At 35.5% G+C, this 20,212-nt stretch overlaps 1 protein-coding gene across 1 annotated transcript in view; it reads left to right on the top strand.

The window, feature by feature from the left end:
- The window catches only part of LOC136801531 (protein CLEC16A-like), a 33,241-nt gene extending 15,104 nt beyond the window's left edge, over positions 1 to 18,137 (top strand). The window contains exons 7-22 of the mRNA XM_067058172.1: positions 1,345 to 1,588; positions 2,660 to 2,779; positions 2,966 to 3,170; positions 3,456 to 3,638; positions 5,085 to 5,131; positions 5,391 to 5,431; positions 5,610 to 5,710; positions 5,939 to 5,985; positions 8,627 to 8,696; positions 9,373 to 9,482; positions 10,056 to 10,100; positions 10,250 to 10,300; positions 11,824 to 11,952; positions 12,447 to 12,610; positions 14,273 to 14,384; positions 16,423 to 18,137. Of these exons, the coding sequence (XP_066914273.1) occupies positions 1,345 to 1,588; positions 2,660 to 2,779; positions 2,966 to 3,170; positions 3,456 to 3,638; positions 5,085 to 5,131; positions 5,391 to 5,431; positions 5,610 to 5,710; positions 5,939 to 5,985; positions 8,627 to 8,696; positions 9,373 to 9,482; positions 10,056 to 10,100; positions 10,250 to 10,300; positions 11,824 to 11,952; positions 12,447 to 12,610; positions 14,273 to 14,384; positions 16,423 to 17,487 (2,734 nt within the window). The 3' untranslated portion in view covers positions 17,488 to 18,137. The remainder of the gene's footprint in view (positions 1 to 1,344; positions 1,589 to 2,659; positions 2,780 to 2,965; positions 3,171 to 3,455; positions 3,639 to 5,084; positions 5,132 to 5,390; positions 5,432 to 5,609; positions 5,711 to 5,938; positions 5,986 to 8,626; positions 8,697 to 9,372; positions 9,483 to 10,055; positions 10,101 to 10,249; positions 10,301 to 11,823; positions 11,953 to 12,446; positions 12,611 to 14,272; positions 14,385 to 16,422) is intronic.
- The last annotated feature ends 2,075 nt before the right edge of the window (positions 18,138 to 20,212 follow it).

Here is a 20,212-nt window from a genome sequence, read left to right as displayed (position 1 = left end):
TAATGAAAAGATAAGAATCAAGTGTCATCTAGATACAAATACATACATTTAATTTGATATTTATCAAAGAATATTTTAGTAGTTTTTCTCCTGTACATATGGGGAATCAACTCCTTCGAAAGAAATCGTTTTTTACTGCGATATCTATCATTGCCAGAAGTTTTATCTTCATACTTGTATACTGGTATAACGTGTTCCCCTAGCTGGCACACAACGTTATTTCGACCTTCATTTAGTCATTTTGTCAGCTGTTTCACCTACCATGTTTTGCTCTCAATCCGCAATGTTTAAGCATACCGAACCGAAGCTCATTTTCAACTACCAGACCTGGTCTTTCTTCGATAGAAAAGTGACAGTTAAGACATGCGCAGTAAAATTGTTAATTAAATACGAGACCGTCGTCATAAGTTGAATTTAAGAGAGAAAGCCAAACTGCGATTCTCGAAAATAGTTGAAGTTCACTGATTCCAATCTGAAAAAATTTGATTGGCGATAGGTTAAGTCATTAAGCCAAATGTTTTAACCACAAGAGCTAAGTATAATGAATTGTTTCGAAATCTCGAGAAGCAATTATTATATGATTTGTGTCGATACACTTCATAAATGTAAATGACATGATAAAAATTTTCTTTTTTAATGACTGACAAAGGAGGCTGCTGACAAAGAAAGGGGAGAAAGTTCTTTTCCCGGGGTACTTGGGTAATTTCTCCCATAGGGTACGTTTTGGGGGGACTTTGGGGAAAAAAGTGGGAAATTTTAAAACAATTTTGGAACCTCAGTCCCGTTCAAGGTCACTTTTTTCGCAGTCCCACGTAGGGTTCATTTTTCAAACCTCAGCGGTACATCCCGTCGGTGGGCAAGGGTTCTTCTTTTCTTTAAAAGTGTTGTGTAAGCAATAATAGGATGTTAAATGATGTCTTTTAAAAAAGAGAAGGGATCTGGCTATTCTCGAGTTATTACATTAGAACAAAAGTGAGACAGTCACTTAAGTATTCTGGCTAGGTGAAACCAGAAAAGACGATAAAAAGGACAGGATAGGTACAGGATAAAAACAAGAATCAACTGAGTTTTTTTTATGAAACTTTTTTATCTGTCTGTTCACTCATTACGGTTTTCCGGCTTAAGAATCCGAATGAATACTGCTAGTTACACGCTTTTGTAAGAATACTTCACAAGAATGCCCCAAATAAAATTGGCCAAAAAGTTGCCATGGCATTAACTAGCTTGATTATTTGAAAACCCTCAACCTTTCAAGCGAGCAATATTTTTTGAGAACTATGAAAATTTTCAACTTTTTGTTTTGAGACTGTACTGTATATGGTAATTTTTTCATCTCACATTTAGCCATTTCAAATACGACAAACTGAAGGCCAACACAGCTGATCACTTGGATCACCTACATTACCTAAACGACATTCTCCTCCTCAAAATCGATGTTCTCAACATGATCTTAACAGACCACATGGTGAACCGTTTACTCATTCCACTGTATATTTACAGTCTACCATCTAAAGATGATTTGGTAGGCGAGAATGATCCCGATCGTGTCCATATCACTAAATTGGTGGCTTTGTTTTTATTAGCTCAGGTAAGGAAAAAAGTAATTTTTTTGTCAATCTTGAACAAACTAAAACATAGTGTGAACTCCCCCTCCTTCTTTAAGGGGGATCCAACTTTTCAAGAAAGGCTTTATAGGAGGGGGAGGTAAAAATGTAAAATGGAGGGTTTGAGTTTTTAGGGGGGGGGTATTAAATAAAAATAGGGGATAACAACTTTTTGATTAAAAATATGTATATTTTAAATTGGTCAAAGAATTGGGTATAGTCCAACAAAATAGCAATGCAAATGGCAATTTTTTTGCCTGTGGCGCCATTTTATACCCTTTCTTACCATATAAATTTGAATTTTTTGGTATTAAACGGTTTGTGAACCACCGTTGCAGTTAGTGCGGGTTCGAAAAATTTTTAAAATAGGGGGATGCATATATAGGGGGGATGAATTATAAGTGGGGGGATCAGACCCCTCTGCACACTATGTAAAAGTGCAGAATTCTTCTAAAAAATTAATTGTTTTTTCTCGAGTATTGGCATCGTGGTTTAGGCATTTAAAAGGGGGCTCGAACCTACGCTTTACTGGTCTGGCTATTATGGCTTGTCAACTAGCTGTCCCTTGTCATTTTGAAGGGACATTAACACCACCGATGGGACTAGAGCCCGCAACCTCTGGATTTGAATTTTTGAGTTAGGTGCCTTGAAGTTGTTTTGCTCAGAACCTCATAATCTACCCGTCGGCATCAAACGTTTATATTATCTTAAAGATTTTTAAAGTGTTTTCTTCTTAGAGTTTGCTCTCTTTAATTCAATCTTAAAGGGGACCGGGAATTTTCTTCGAATTAGAGCAAGATTCGAATTGATACTGTTTAATATGACTTTGCAGCGGAGGGAGCCATATTTTAGTTTGAATTATAGAAAGAGGTTTGAATAGTGGACTGTATATTACATTTGACTTTCGCTAATTCGAAATCGAACGAGGAATCTTATTTGTTCGAATAACAGAGAGATTTGAATTATAGAAAGTATTCTGAGAGGGTTTCTTTCTTCTTAACGGGGACGGAAAATAAGTTGGAATAAGCGAGAGAGATCTTTTCCGTTTTCTCCAGCATATAATGATAATGGAGCATAAACCGTTGGTCAATGCCATCATGGACGTCCTATTGAACGAGAACGAGATTCACTCCACTGCTTACACACCCGCTACACCAGACTTTGAAGACCGAAAGGTAATCTATGAAATTCTTGTATGGTAACATCTGTTCATTAGTATTAACATCAGAAGAAACGGCCCCTTATAACAATCAGTACGGATAATATGGCATGAAGTGTACGCATTGCGAACAAATATATTCGACTATTGCTATTTCGATGGGCGTTCATTTCATATGAAAATCTCACTATTTTCTTTTCAGTCTCTTCTATCCAACGCCTCATCTTCTTCCAGTCGGGCGTTCATCCCGCCACCCGCCCCTTTAGAATCTCAATTAGAAGCATGTGGGATCACAAGAGATTCGTACAACCTCAACATGAAATTGAAAATGCTATCTGAAGATAAACCAGACAAAGAAGGCAACAATAGTAAACTGACCAAAAGGAATTCTAAATTTTACATCACAGGTTCGATTTGATTTTTAACAAAGCTCTAAAACTTTAGTATTCTATATTTAGAGATTGTTTTTGGTGGCATTTTTCGAACGGAACTTTTGGTGAAAGTTTATATTTCAAAATCGTAATAATACTTTTAGCACATTTTTTGCACTGAGAGCCATATTAGAGCTAACAACTTTGTTTAAAGAGATCTAGAGTCACATTTTGAGAATTTGATTTAGAATAAAAGCAGCAGTTTTAATCGGCTTTTGGTCACATTGAAGCCAACTTACTTAAATATTTCTTTTCTTTTAGGAGATGGTGACGTCATAGTGACTGAAGATTCAGACAATGGAAGTGAGCTGGATGACGAAAATGGCGCATGCGCTGTAGATGACAAAACGAACGATTCAATGAAGGAATCACAATCGATAGAGAGAACAACGGATACAGAAAAACAAACCAGAAAATCTCCTGAAATACCTGGTGATGCAGAACGTAAGTTTGAAATGAAAAGATTCGTCAATTTTTCGCTCAAATTTATTCAATCAGATTCAATTTGGTTAAATTTACTGCATCGTTTGGGTCCGATTTTAAAGGCCTAATTTTGGGCCGCACGTGGGTCGTTTTTGAGTCAAGCCCCCCCCCCGGGCTTCTTCGCTGAGAGCGTGTAAACTCCTTCAAACAAGTAAAAACTAATTTTCTCCGTCCATTTGAGAGTGTATAAAATATATCGTAGTCATGAAAAACACATTTTTCTTAATAATATTTCGGCCAATTTTCGCTCTCTATATTTAAAACTTCAGTGAAATATTTAATATATTTGAAAATCAGTGATTTTCGATGGAATTTTCCACAGTTTACTGCTGAAAAATGACATTATAATGCAAATTTTAGTCATTTTTTAGCCATTTTTACAAATTTTAGCGTTATTAACGGCTCTAATTGGCGTAAGCCCAAAATTAGGCTCTGGCGTATTAAGGGCTGGCGTTAAGTTAGGGCCGGCGTAAAAAGGGCCGATATAGTAAGTGATTCCGCCGTTTCATATCAGACACTTGTTTCATATCAGGACAGTGTCTTGCTATTGTTATGTTGTACTGATAATAAGCAAAAAATGTTTTTCTTTTCCTCCTTCTGACCAATCTTGCCCCACATCCGTGTCAATTCAATGTGAAAAAGCTTTCTTTAAGTCATTTGAACGGAATTTTCCTTGAAAATTAGACATGTAAATACCTAAATATTTATATATTTATTACCGGGTGACCCACGAAAAAGTTTGGACGTTTCTCGGCGTCTTGAGGCCGAACAAATGTCCCAAAGTGCTTGGAGTTTTATTATTTAGAAAGTAGATATCCTAACTTAAAATCCGAGCCATTAATTTTTAAATTTAACGCACAAGTTCCCTAGTTATGAGCTTTTAAACTCAAAATTCACTTTTCGGAAAGTGTAAAAAACAGGTAAAAAAGGGGTATCAAATTAGGTATGTTTTAGACGTTTTTTTGATATACCAGTTTTTGAGAAAAATTCCTTGAAAGTGCCAATTTTGATAAAAACTAGTCTTGTTTTAAAAAACAAAAACTACTTTCAAAGGTGTTTTTAAATATTATTAATGTCATAAAACTCGTTAAATAAGTCAATTTATAAGAGATTTTCTAATTGATTGCATTAATTTAATACCTCTTTTTAACGTGTTTTTTACACTTCCCGAAAAGTGAATTTTGAGTTTAAAAGGTCATAAGTAGAGAACTAGTTGGTCAAATTTAAAAAGTGATAGCTCAAATTTTAAGTTAGGACATCTACTTTTTAAATACCAAAACTCCGAGCACTTTGGGACATTTGTTCGGCCTCAAGACGCCGAGAAAGGTCCGAACTTTTTCGTGGGTCACCCGGTATATATAAATATTATATATTTTTTCTGTATGATAATATCTTCTTTCTTTTTAGCAAAAACAGGACATAATACATCCTCTTCACAGACACCAGAAGAAGCCGTAAGGACTTCTTTCTCAACTCAATTTCTACATAATAATATTGATTTACTAAACATTTCTAAAAATATGTTTTTATTATTCGGGTAAAGGTTTTTGCAGTATAACATCGTAAAATTTGTAAATGGTTTGTATATAGGCTCGAGTGAGGATCAAATTATATTTCAATTTTTGCCATATTCCTATCCTTAATCTTTAAGCCTTAGAATATGACGTAAAGTAAAGAAAAGGTCATAAAAGGTCTTCCTTTTGCTACCCACAGGCTTCTTCTGCTGCTGATGGCGAACCAACACAGGAAAATGGGTATGGATTATTTTCTTATTCAACTGAATGCAAGATATGAAATTGTAGTATGATTAAACTCCATAATGACACTTTTTACTCTTCTATATAATGCTCTGTAGTAGAGACGGGTCGTAATATTTTTAACTCTCTTTTAAAGGACGTCGTCTGATTAGTGCTCTATTTTATGTTATTTCAGCATTTTCTTACGAAGTATCTTGAAATCGTTAAACTGCTCAAATGGAGATGGTGAAGCCTTCTTTGCTATTTGTCTCCTATATACCATATTAGTGAATAAAGGTAAGTTCCTTCAGTTTCCTTGTTTTATACGTCTTTAGATTTGGTTTGAATCTGATTCGATGGGACTCGGTGAGAAACGATATACACGGATTTCGAATTAGTTTTCTGAAATTTCCTCTTATGTGCATGAAAAGATATATACTAAACTGTCTGATTGGATAAAATGATTATTGTGAAAATTTTATAATTGCATAAAAACTTCACATGAGTACAAAATTTCTTTTGTAGGAATCAATAGGACTTCATTGTCAGATATCGGCTTGTGTTTACCAAAGGTATGTTCGCTTCCAACATTGAGTGAATCTTAGAGTTATTTAGTTCGGGTATGACTAAATTGGATTCTTTCTAAGTTCAATACAAAATGAGTTCAAGCTCTCGGAAAGATTCTTTAACCCTATTCATACTAGGCTTTTAGGGGCGGTTCAAACCTAGCGGGGGGGGGGGTTTCCTGTACCACCCCTTAACTTTTGATCTAGTGGGTCTATTTGGATGAAATTTGGCACACAAGATCCTTGTCACATAAAGTAGCTTTTGACGAAAGATTTTTTTGATGACGTCACTCATCATGCCCAAAGTGAGCAAAAACCGAAAATTTCCTTTGTTCTTATAAATAGCTATTGTAATCTAACAAAGGCTTTAGAAAAAAGTTGCCTGAGTTTAAATTGCTTATTTTATCCCAAATATTCAATAAATTACGGTTTAAACGATATATTTGACATAAAAAATAAATTTGTATTGGAAAAGTGTCATTTTTTTGTGACACCTGTAAGAGAGGTCATCATGCTCAAGGTGTGAAACATTTTAGATGTCTAATTTTTTTTTTTTTTTGAAGCTGAATAAAAGTTAGGAATTTACAGAAAATTTCATGGCAAAAGCTCTATTATTTCAGGAGCTATTACCAATAATTTGACCTCCGAACAGAAACAGCCCCCCCCTTAGCTATTTTGAATTAGTTGCATGCTCTTGCGCACAATTTGTTTGCAAGTTGGTTCCAGTTTTCTTTGAAAAATTCGACCGTCATTAACCGCACAAGAAAGGATACAGTAGAATCCCGATATCTCGAATCTTCTATAACTCGAATGTCCCCTTTTAAGATGCAAAATGATTACTAATTCACATTATTTCGGACACAGTTAGCCATCAAATCGTAATACGTTTTCGTGAGTCAGGTAATGTCTTCTACAATATACCGGGTGACCCAGAAAAAAGTAAAATGGTTTGATGGCTAACTGTGTCCGAAATAATGTGAACTTTCAATGAATTCTTTTGTCATTGTAAAGAGGAAACGCAAACTTAAAATTTGGTATGTAACTTTTTTTAGTTCAGTTTTTGGTTCAGTGGTTCTCAAGTTGTAAGCTTTTGAAGTCAAAATTTGCTTTTGAAAAAGTCCAAAAACACGTCAAAAATGGGGTATCAAACTAACGCAATTTAAGCAGAAAAAGTCATATTTTCATTATTTTAATGACTTTCGACTCAATGATTTCTGCTAATTTTTAAAAATTATCCTAACAAAAATTATGGCGAAAAAATAGGAACGCAGTAATTCTGAGCGGTTTTCCAAAAAACTTTTAGTGAAAAATGTTATAAAATGCTTAATTTGATGCCCCTTTTTTGACGTGTTTTGATTTCAAAAGCTTACAACTTGAGAACCACTGTACCAATTTTAAAAAGCTATATGCCAAATTTTAAATTTCTGTTTGCTTTTGACAATCGAAAAAATTGTAGTAAAAATTCATTTTGGACACAGTTAACCATCAAACTTTTTGGACCTACCTAAGGTAGTCCTTTAAATTAACCCTTGTCCGTCGTTCGTCGTCTAGTTTTCGTATCCTGTGCCACGTTTCTCGGATCGCTCATTAGTTTTTTCTAATTTTTTGCACAATGATGCAAAATGGCAATGCCCAAAATGTGACGGAGCCCGATTTTCGAAAAAAAAAATTTTCCGGCCGAAAATGGCGGAAATATGCCGGAAAAACTGTTTTTTTTTTTTTCCTCAGAGATCATCATTAGTTTTTTTCTGATTTTTTGCTCAAAGATGCGTATTAACAATGCCAAACAGGTCCTGTCCGATTTTTGAGAAAAAATTTTTCCGGGCCGAAATCCCGGAATCGCCGTTTTTCTGGATTTCATTGACTTCCATAATTTTGGTTTTTTTCATTAAAATTATCAAAGTAAGCCCAATGGCATGTGTTCAATTTTCAATAAAATTGATTTTTGAAGCCGGAACTTTAAAAAAATCGCCGGAACGCCAATTTTTCGCCGAAAAAACGGTATATTCTTGAATTCTTAGCGTACTTTATATTTTTTCATGAAATTTTGCACATTGATGCAAAATGTCAATACCTAAATTGTGACGGAGCCCGATTTTCGAAAAACATTTTTTTCTGGCCGAAAATGCCGGAAATATACCGGAAAAGCCGGTTTTGTTACATTTTCTCGAATTTTCATCAAAAGTTTTTTCTGATTTTTTGCAGAAAAGTGCGTATTCCCAATGCTTAAAACATGGCTGAGTTTTTTTATCTTTGAGAAAATTTTTTTTTGGTTGAAAATGCCGGAAATCGCCGTTTTTGCAGATTTTCATTAGATTTTTTCCTTGTATTTCACTCAAAAACATTATTGATAACAACATCAAGCATGATTCAATTGTCAATAAAACTGATTTTTGCGACCAGAACTTTCTATTTATTTTTCCCCTACAACCCTTCCCTCTCCCCCCATCAACAATCAATGATGAATTTATTGCGTTATGCATTTTCGCTAAACGCTATACTTTTTGACTGATTTTTTTCTCCTCGCATTGCTATCCAACTTTCATCATCAGGTAGGTCCATTCAGCATCTAGCTTGTTATATCTTTTTCTGGGTCACCCGGTAAATGCAATGGAAATATTTTTACACATTCCTTTCGCAACAACAGGAAAATGAAGATTACAACGACGAAGTGATGGATCATCTGTTACGTTTCCTGGAAGAAGGCGTCCAAGATGGTAAGGTCAAGTTTATCCCTCGCACTGCATTGCTGGGGAAGTCCCCGCAACTATCAAAACGAAAGGGTCGGGGAAGATTTATTGCCTTTGAATGTGAAGGTTTTACCTATAAAGTTTCTTATAACTTATCTTTTCCGCTAATTATTTCGCAGCGTGACTTTCTGATCGGGCTCAAACTACCGGTTCGGGAAGTTCCAGAAAGTCAATCAAGCAAGTTGGGCAGAAAAAATTGATCTTATTCCTACTTTGAGGGAAATTTCCTTCCTCCCAATTCGGAAGAATCTTCCTGTTTGGGGGTAGTGGCGGGAACTATTTGGCGAAGAGGCATACCGTGAACGTTTTATTTAGGTCGGTAAAGTACTTTGATTTTTGTAAAAAATGAACAAACAAATTATTAAAGAGCCAGGCCCAACCCCCTTGCATGATTTTTTATCGTGGGAAGAAACATCACTTGGGATGGATGTGTAATTTAACCCTAAATATAAATTGTTAAAAATATGAAAGGGTCTCTTTTTCGGTCTAAAGTGTTGAATTTGGAAATATCAATTTCCTTCTTGTACTAGCTAGGCTTGGCTCTAAGATAATTTGTTTGTTCAATAACCTTCTGTTCAATTTCGGTCCTTTAGTTTTTCTGGTTTTCTCTTAGTTGATGAATGTTCACATTTTTCTCGCTCAGGTTCGTCAGTACGTCTAGTAACGTTCGAAATGTGCATAAAAGTGATTCGTTTGTTAACCATCGATGATAAATTAATTCGAATCAAAGATGAACATCTTGCCATGCTACAGGTATTCTTTTAAACATGTGACGTCATGGTTGATATATTTCAGACAGTATTTAATCGTTTTCAAAACAAAAATTAACAAAAGCACTTTTGTGCTCGCGTGGCGAGGTCGGCAGAGAAAGTTTTTCTTTCTTTTTGTTTAGAAATGTTGTTTTAGAAGATTGCAGAAGATAAAAATTGTCTTTAAAACTTGAATAGTTCCACTTTGCAATGTTTCCCACGGGGTTGACTCCTCTTCCGTCTATGAACTTGATAAAATATGTAAGCAACGAGGATTCTTACTTGTGACCCCCGGTTTGAAACTTTGACACCAGGAAATCTATCTAGAAGAATACATGTTTTTTATAAGAACATCCACAATTTTTGAAGTCTTCGGATGTTCTTAACTTTTTGAGTTTTAAGCCTAAAAATGCTCTTAAAATGTTCTTAATTTCGTCATTTTTTGAGTTTATTTTTTGCAATTCCTAAGAAATTGGGCATTTTAGTTTCAAAAAAGTCTTAAAATGTTCTTAACTTGTTCTTAGTATATTGGACATCAAAGCCTTATGTTCTTTACTCTCTTTGTTTATTTTTTCAGAATATACGTGAAGCAAGTACACTTCAACTACGCAACTTTTACAAGGTAATAATATGAAAGATTTTTTTGTCTGACTGTTCTCACTTCTTTTTGCCGCCCTGTGGAAACAACCCTGAGAGAAATACATTGGCATGTTTTGTTTGTGTGTGTTTTTTTAAGATGAAGTCTTAATTCATTTTATCATTTTTGTTTAGGGTGACTCGATGTTTGTAGATACTTTCGAAGGGCAATATCACCGAATGAAAGTAAGTGCTTTGATTTGTATCCAGTATCTGTTTTACTCACGGGTGTAATCCTGTTCCGTCATGGATTTTTCGATTATTTTTCATTGAAAGCCTTTACAGGATCGATTTTGAAATAGGGGACATGCAGGCCTGGGTATATCCCCGAATTTTTTGCACGGTATCACAGTGAAGAACAACGTACATGTGAAAATTGATTCATCTCAAACTTGTAATCCTGCACGGAATCACACGGATGTGAAAAGACAAACCACATGCTATGTTTTTTCACGTGAAAATCAGTTTTCACATGTATGTGATTCAAGAATTTTTTCCTGTGGTATTGAATCGCTTTAGCACTATGAGGATATATAATATTATATGCTACCATGTCAGCCTTGTCATCTGGCTCAAAGGAAATTTCTCAGCAGAATTTTAAAAACCGCAAGTAGTTTTTAAGTGTCTTAACTTAGGCTTGGAGAGTTTTACCTCTGAGACTTTTGTGAATGGTTCGACTAGGCTGAAAATATTGACTGGAGGCCATTATACCCCTCCAAATCGAAATATCCGATTAGATAAAGTAGAAAGCCTGAAAATATCATTCTCGCCCGAAATTTGAATTCTACAAAATGCCAGCAATGCCAACATATTCTGACCACTATTGTCTAAAAAAAATTAAAAATGCCGATTTCTGCTTTCCGGTGGGTTCTGATTTCAACTTTAAAGTCAATTCTCTGGTTCAAAATATCTCTTTCTTGGATTCAAGTCAACAAGATTCGAAAATGAATTTAAAAAAACCCCAAAAGACGAGACAAGACAAGACAAAGACATACACCTTCCCAAAAATGGGAATAGGCCCTAAACTAAGTCAGATCACTGCACAATAAGATGTTAGAGGTTTTGTGGTGATTTTAAACCCCCGTCGAGCAGAATTTTTAAATTTTTATTTTTCCAAGAATGTTTGCCATTATATTTGACACAAAAGGAATTTCCAAGCCAAACTTTAAAAGCCGAAAGTAGTTTTTAAGTGCCTTGACTTAAAGGGTTGGAAAGTAGAGTTTTACCTCCGAGTTTAGACATTGGATGTTAGGATCTGAGGATCCAAAAGCTTGTGCATGGTCCGACTAGGCTGAGAATATAGCCTGGAAACCATCATACCCCTAATTAAAATATCCGATTAAATAAAGTAGAAGGCCTGAAAATATCATTCCCGCCTTAACTTTAAATTCTGCGAAATATGAGACATAATACCGAAAAGAGCCATCGTATTCTGAACATCATTGTAATTAAGATTTATACTATTTATACTATTAAGATTTTCTTTGCCCCACCCCCTCCTTCCTTGCATTTATTGGACATATTTTTTACACCCCTTTTTCAATCTCCTCATAAATTTGAAAAAATGTTTTCCCCCCTGCTCTTTTCAAACGTTTTTTTTGAAAAAAAATCAAAAAAACGTCCCCCCTTTGGTCCCCATAGGGCATTATGAGAAATGTGTTCAATTTAAATGATGAAAAGTCAATCCGCTTTCTCTCTCTTCACTGCAGGCGAAACCATTAAACGTGGAGTATGTAACCATGGATGCTTCATTGTTACTTCCTCCCACGGTCACTCCTTTGACCGGTATCGATTTCATCAAGAGGTTACCTTGTGGTGATACTGAACGCACACAAAGGGTAAGTAAGACATTTCCAAAACACATTCTTCCATCAACAATCTGCATTTCGGTGTAAATAGAGTCTCTTTAACTCAAACCTATAACTCGAATGTCTCCTTAACTCGAACAAGTTTTATGGTCCCTTAAATTAACAATGGCTTATAAACCCTACTCCATAACTCGAAACTCGAACTAAGTTGTGATCCCCGTGCGGCTTCGAGTTATTGAGAATCCGCTGTGTTAAGATATCATTTTTCAATGATTGACGGTTCAATTGGTTTTCTTCTTATATAGAATAGCCTAGTTTTGCCCAATTCGCTATCCGATTAGTTTACCCCAGTAACCCCCCCCCCCTCCGCCTAAATTTTGAGGACAACCTTGTGTTTTAAGGCAAAAAAGTTTTGGATTAAAAAGTTTTCACTTTAAAGTCATGAACATTTTGCCAAGTTATGGTAGCGGATGGACTAAAACATAATTTTTCACCATAATCTCAACTTTCTTTTTATCTTTCAGGCGTCACACATTTTCATCTTACTAAGGGAACTGGTACTCAATATCGTTGAGGAGCCTGAGAACTACCTTCCTTTGAGTAAAGTTATGAACCCCGTCAAAGAGAACGAAGTACTGGACCTTAATAATAGTGATTTGATTGCATGCACCATCATTCAAAAAGAAAAGTAAGGTTTTTGTTTTATCCATATAAACCGGGAGCGCCAAAAACAGATAAAAAACTTTGTCTATAGATATTGTGAGAAATTATTCTCCAAAAGCTAACAATATCTTAAACAAACCTATACCGGGTGCACAACAAGAAAGTTTCTCTCTTTGAAACTAATTTTCTCAAAATCTAAAGTTTTTAAAAGAACCACTCCTATTTCATTGGAAAGAAGAAAGATAGACTTAGATTTTGATGGGTCATTTATTTAATTCGATTCGTTAGATCAAAAGTTATGCTTAATTGAATAAAAAAGTTACTTTCAGAAAGTGCTCGAAAACGTCAAAAATCTACCTATCAAATTTTTACTTTAAATTTGGCAATTGCAATAGCCTTTACATAATTAAGAGCATTTTTCCGTAACAAAACACATAAATTTTGAAACGAAAGGGTCGAAAAAGCTTAAAATCCTCATCAACATTAATTTAATTTGGTTTTACTGGAATTTTTCTTAGATTTTTGGTTCTAGACTGGATAAAGTCTATGTAAGGCTGGATCTACCTCGAAACCCATATTTGATGTATTTTTATGAATTTTACCAGATTATTTGACCTTTTTCGACGAATTTTCTTCCTTTCATTGAAATTCAACCTTATTTTAAATAACTTCAACCTTCCTTTAAATAACAAAAGGTCATTTAGACAGCTAATTATCATTTTTAATGACTGAAACGAAAATACTGATATACAGGGTGTCCCTAATTAAAGTATCGAGTTTGAACATGCGATTGAGTAGAAAAGTTTGTGTGTGTTATCGCTAAAATATAAGAACGTTCTCCATCACACAGGCTTATTACAAAAGGTAGTTACAACGTATAAATTAATCGTAATGACAAAGAAAAAAGAGGGAGAGCTTAAAATACAATTTTGTGAACACGCACATAAAACTTTCTACTCAATCGCATGTTCAAACTCGATACTTTAATTAGGGACACCCTGTATCATAGAACTATGCTTCTGTTTAATTTGATAGGTCGATTTTTAACGTTTTTGAGCATTTTCTGAAAGTAACTTTTTTATTCAATTGAGTGTAACTTTTGATCTAATGAATCGAATTCAATAAATGACCCAACAAAATTTAATTTTATCTTTCTTCTTTCCAATGAAATAGAAATGGTTCTTTTAAAACTTTTAGATTTCGAAAAAATTAGTTTTAAAGAGAGAAACTTTTTTGTGGCGCATCCGGTATAATCTTTTTGTGATTACGGTAGGCTTGTCTGTAAATAGACCCGATATCTTCAGAAATTTTACGGTTCATTGCGGAAGAGTACTACGCTACCTTTTGCATAAGATGCACTCTTGTCCAGACACCGCTTACCGTCGTCATCAGTCAGTCAGAATCAGACTAAAGAAGACTCGCCGTCTCCGCTGCAGAAAACATAACAAGCGTGAACTCGTTGATTGCATCTGACCTCATTAACTAGAGCTTCTAAGGTCTCCTAATTACTGCTGGGAAAGTGATTGGTAATATTCGTTTAGAAGACGAGAGTAAAAGGTTTTAACATGTTGTCGTTTCTCTTCTACCTCTTGTACGTTAGTACATTCAAAGATAATCTATGCCTTTTGCCAAGTGGAATTTGAGACGTAGTTTAACTGCGTTAAATAATCCCTTCTTTCTTTTGCAGACATTCGAGTATCCGGCGATTCTTGGTAATCGACACCAGTCAATTCATATTGGTTGAACCAGATACTAGCAAATTGGGATGGGGCGTCGTCAAATTTGTCTCTCATTTACAGGTTAGATCTTTTTAAATTCTATAGGCCTTTTTGTAAATTATTTTCATTTCAACGGTTGCTTCGTTTTGAAGCCATTATCAAGGTGATTGAATCTCATGATTGTCCAAGTGTTGCTTTGATAAATAGAGTAAACTTCTTGCCACAACTCCTTAATGAATCAACTTTGCAACATTTTGAAAACGAGGTAAGCGTTGTTCTTGACGTTATTTATGAAAAAAGGTATATTTTTTTAGCTGTGTTAGGTTTTTAAGAAATACCTCCTCTTATAATAGGCCCAAATATCTCAAACTTTGTCCATTAACACGATAAGAAACAAGTTTCGGTGTTTTGGGGAAAAATCACAGTGTCTGCCTGGGCAGGGGGGGTACAGCCGCAGGGTAGTAACCCATAGGGTACTAACCTGATTTTTGAAAGAAATTGTCTTAGGTACCACCACCCCCTTTTTAGTACCGGGTACTTACTTTTTCTTAAGGAAAAAGGGACCCCCACCCCCCTTTTAGTACCGGGTACTTACTTTCTTTTAAGGAAAAAGGGACCCCCACCCCCTTTTTAGTACCAGGTACCGGCTTTAAAATTACCAAGGAAAATAGGAGACACCACCCTTAAAACTTGCCAATCATGGTCCCAATCTTTCAAAAGCCAGCAAAAGCAGCTCTTTGTTGTTATTATGACTTGTATATACCATGTTCTAACTCAGATCCTCTTAAAAGTTCTTTAAATCAAACACAACTTTTAATTACAAAGGTAAAACAAGGAATTTCCTTGGCAAAAGTAAAATATTATATAGCTGTAATAACGGCAATAAAAGTATATATCTATCAGAAGAAGTAAAAATCAAGTTGATAAAAATTGAAGAATAGTATGAAAGCTTGGATTGGATGGATTTCCTTATTTTTTTCTTCAATAGATCGGTAATTTATTCAAATTATTCAAAACTGTGTCAATCTTATGAAAGAAGTTGAAATAGAAAAAAGTTGCATTGTTGGCTCTGGTTGGCTTTATTTAGTTGACCTGCCTCCGTCTTAATTGTCATAAACAAACAAACAAACAAATATAAACAGAAATAAGCTATAGGGTATAATATAAACTGCAATAAACTAAAATACACGTTTTTTTTATAAGGAACACGTTTATAAGGAACTCGAGGCTGAAAATGGTCCAAAAAATAAGGAATTGTTAAGGAACTGCTCAGGCTGAGAATAAGAAAACCAGTTTTAAGGAATCCAATTTTTACCAAATCCAAACGTAGCAGCTATGTAAATAAGTAACTCGATAAGGGACTTTGAGGCTGAAATTCTCTGTAAAAATAAGGAACTCCAGGCTCAGAGCAAAGTTAAGGTTCCTTATAAAAAAAAACGTGTAAACTAACCCCTCTAACAAAAACCAGGCTGTAAGAATCATCAGTTTGGATAAGAATTTTATTGTTTAAAAGACAGATTGTATCACTTTGGATGCAACAGCTTCTAATTCTTTTCATCAGAAGGCAATGACAAACATATACCTCGTTCTAACTTGAGATATCAAAGACGAACTATCCTTCTCACTAATTAAAACAATACTGATTTTGAACAATAGCTTTCTTTACATTAGCTATTTCAATATTTGTATAACTTAGTCATAAAATTCTCCTCTTAGAAAGTAGGGAAAGTACCCATGAATTTGAATAAAATAATTCTTTATTGATAGAAACATAACAGTTCTTTTTTCTGAAAACTATTGAAACTAACAACCTCCAAACTTCCCTACATACTTGATAAGCAGGGAAAGTACCTTCAATTGGAAGGGGGAACTTTTCAATACTGTCAGATACTGTAAGCCATAACAAGGAAATCTTTTCTCATCAAAATCCTGAAAGTTGAAGACAAAACCTCCACCACACACCAACCCGGGTACTAACTTTTTTGAATTTCCAAATTAGACACCACCACCCGGCTATGGGTTGGTACCCTGCGGCTGTACCCCCCCCCCTGGCCTGGGTGTTTCTTTTGGGAAATATCAAGAATTGACTCATTTCGATCTTTATATTTTATTATTTTAGGACGTTGAAGCGACACCGGATAAAGACGATAGCCGTTCCCTACACATCGTCATTCAACAACCTTTCACACGACGCTCAAAATCTGGTTTCAACCCTCTTCCAGTACTCACCGCAAAATTCGTTTTTGATGATTATATACGTTGCATGTCCGCGCGGCAACGCTTACAAAAGAGATGCGATGCTTTACGACACCGGAAGATGACCAACATTGCAACGCTATTGGAGTTACCAGCACTCGCTTCACCGACCAACTATTACTCCATCACAAGTGGTGTGGATAATGGAAATGCCGTCTGGTCTCCGTCAAGCCGAAGCTATTCATCCTCGCGCAATGCGAGCGGTTACAGTTCACCCGTTCATTCGCCAAACACCTCCAATACACCTTCCGCCACCTCTTTACATACGCCTCAAACCAAATCACGTCTTCTTTCACCAAAAATGGAACAGATACTACAGAAGCAGCAAAACAAAAATGATAAACAAACGCCCCAACGCCCGTCACGCCCTAAGAAACAAGCCGCCCGAGTTTCCGAATCGAACGCCAATACACCTTCTCGAACGCCCGGGCGAACGGAAGCAGTCGCTTTAGCGTCACTATTACATCAAACAACTCCACCGTTGGGACCTGTTGAAATAACTGGCCATGCCGACAGTGTACGCGAACGCACCTCCACGATGGAGGTTGGGGAAGAACTTGTGGAGGAAAGCCATGTGACGTTATCAGACGCGAGCTCCTCTTTCGTGGCTTTAAACACGGAAGCGAGAATCGAGCGGGAACAAGTCGTCGTGAACCGAGAAACACCGAAAATGCCATCTAATAATAAATCGCTTCTTTTGGACATTCGTAAAAATGCTAATGAGGGGAAGAGCCAAAGCGCTCCAACTTCACCTCGCGGAAGGAGAGCGGTCGAACATTTTCCATTGGACATAGCACAAGATAAACTCTCAAAATCGCTTCCCGCGATTGAATTGAAATCAATGGCGGAGGAGCGGAAACAACGTGCACATCGTGCGCGTGCGAAAGCAAAAACAGCAAAATTAAGGACTAAGCCTAGTAACAAATAGATTTATTTGATTTTTGAGGCCTGATTTTTTATACTTAACTAAATGTTTAAGACAAGTCAGTAGAAAAATGATATTACATTCTGTTTGTGATTAGGTGAAGGTTTCATGCTTCAATTGACTCAATCCGCAATTTTTCTCCACATGAGAAACTGATCGGCTGCTTCCTAGCTAGCTCAAATTTTCTTAACAACACATTGTTTGCAAGCTGTGTTCTTGTTCCTCGACAAAGAAGATATTCTAAGATTCAGTACAGGTTGAGTGATTTTTTGTGAATACTATCAGTAAAAATTGCCTGGGATCAAACTGAAGTATTTTTTCATCTTTAGGAGTTAGAGCCTTTTTATATGATTTAGACATCTCAGACAATTTGCATTTCAATAAAATTCTTAATTTTCATATAAGACATATTATTATATTAAGCTTCTACCGATATTATTTTTTGTATCATATATCATTTGATGAAAATTTCCTTTTTATAATATATAGAAACATTTTATTCTGTGATGGGTTATAATATTATTGTAAAATTCAATACAATTTTTTCTTTGTACGTAGATGTAGTTTTTTGCGAAAAGGGGAAATCAAGGTACTGAAAGATATTGACTCTTATTTTCATGAATCCGGAATTATACTGAAAATCTTCAAAACTATTCGCTCGCGAGCCAGGGCCGTTACACGATTCTGCGACGTAAAGTTGGCCTGTGCCGTAAAACTGGAGGAATCGTTTACATCCCCCGTCAATGCGTCCATCAGAATCATTAATAGCGAAAGGGTGGTACCTTTTTACAAGTATACAAATATTACTTTATTACTTGAATCTAGTAATTTTTTTGCTTTGATTAGCTTTAATTTTGTTGCTTCTCTGGGCTCTCTGCAAGGGAGACCTTTTGAAGAGGCTGGACCGGGCACGGAACTTTTGCCAAGTTTTCCAGTGGGCTGTGACACAGGGGTGTTTATGTTACTTCCTCAGGGGGATTAAGGCGGGGTCAAAATGCTTGCAACGTTACAAATCATTTTCAGAAGCTCATTTTGGGCTCAAACGAAGCGTATGACTAAGTAGAATAGGAGTCAGTCTAGGCAGATGTTTTTTCATTTTGAAATTTTGCGTAATTCGCAAAAATCCTCAATTTTGCGCTATTTTGATGACGTCATAAAAATTGAAATTCAAATAACTTTTGATAGAATCATCAAAATAATTTCAAACTTTCACCAAAGATGCATTTCAATGCAAATTTTCAAAAAATTTCAAAAAATTTTCAAAATCTTGATGACGTCAGCATTTTTTAAGGATTTTAGTTTTTTGCCTGAAAAGTGATGACGTCATCAAATTTCATTAAAATTTTTTTTTAATTCTGAAAACATTAATAATATGCATCTTTGGTCAAAATTTGAAATTATTTTGATAATTGTATCAAAAGTTATTGGGATTTCAATTTTTTTGACGTCATCAAAATAGCGCAAAATTGAGGATTTTTGCGAATTACGCAAAATTTCAAAATGAAAAAACATCTGCCTAGACTAAACCTTATTCTAATTAGTTATACGCTTCGTTTGAGCCCAAAACGAGCTTCTGAAAATGATTTGTAACGTTGCAAGAATTTTGACCTCCACGAACCCGCCTTATTCCCCTGGAGTCTTTCGTTAAGCAGTTAAGGGGTGTATCAAAGAAATGTTATTTGGAAAAAGTTTTCGAATGTTCTTTTTCTTCTGAGCAAAAAAATTTATTACAACAACTCTCTGACTAAAACACACAAAGAAATACAGCCGCTTTAAGGCCAACTAACTGTCAGCTCTTCTCTGTGATTTGACGTCTAATCGCACGATGGGTTATTTTTTCTTATTTGGCACGCCTTCAAAGAGAGCAATTAATCGTTAATTGCATCCTGTAGAGAGCAATTAATCGTTAATCACACTCTCCAATGCCGCGCCAATGTTTACAAAATTGATTTTAATGTTTTTTCTTACATTTTTTTTGCATCGAACGTTTTAATTGCATTCGAAATTTATTTTGTGAGAAGGAAAATCAATAAACAACAATAAAAGAAAGACATTAAGAGAAGAGAAAAATATAAAACTCTCAGTGTAATTTCTGTAATTTACTTTCCTAACTGGGATAAAGTAGTGAAAGCCATTGTGCGATTAGCTCGTAATCACATGATAACTCGTACAATTCGAAAATTGCACTCGTGATTTTTTTGTTTCGAATTTTCCTCGTCCTTTCGGACTCGGAAAATTAATAACAAAAAAATTACTCTTGCAATTATATTCGAATTGCACTCGTTATCATGTGATTACATATACTAATCTTGTCTTTATCGTACTGGACGGCAGTATGTTTTTGAACTTCAGCGAGAGTTGTTGTAATACATTTTTCTGCTCAGAATTTCTTGCCCTTTTCAGATGGTACCAACCGTTTTCGTTTATTCTGACTTTTGAAAATCAGCTATTTTCCCGTGCAGTTTTGTCTATAGTGTCACTATTCATCGTATTTTTGAGTTTTCAGAAGTACAATTTCCGACCCCCCCCCCCCCCCCCGTTTTTTTGGAACCTAAGAGTAACCGCATTCGGACCGCATCTAGATAAAATGCAAGAAAGTAAGACATTAATCTGCTTTTCCCGTAGCTCGACCAAATACTATCGAAGCAATCAGAACACTTTGCATAATCAGTGAAGCTGGTTTTCTATTCCATCCCATTTCTCCGGAACAATAAGCAAGCAATAAACA

Source organism: Clytia hemisphaerica, unplaced genomic scaffold (assembly GCF_902728285.1).
Source record: "Clytia hemisphaerica strain Z4C2 unplaced genomic scaffold, Clytia hemisphaerica genome assembly, whole genome shotgun sequence".
NCBI lineage: Eukaryota > Metazoa > Cnidaria > Hydrozoa > Leptothecata > Clytiidae > Clytia > Clytia hemisphaerica.
The sequence above is the reverse complement of the archived record's forward strand: the minus strand, read 5'-3'. Positions and strand labels throughout refer to the sequence as shown.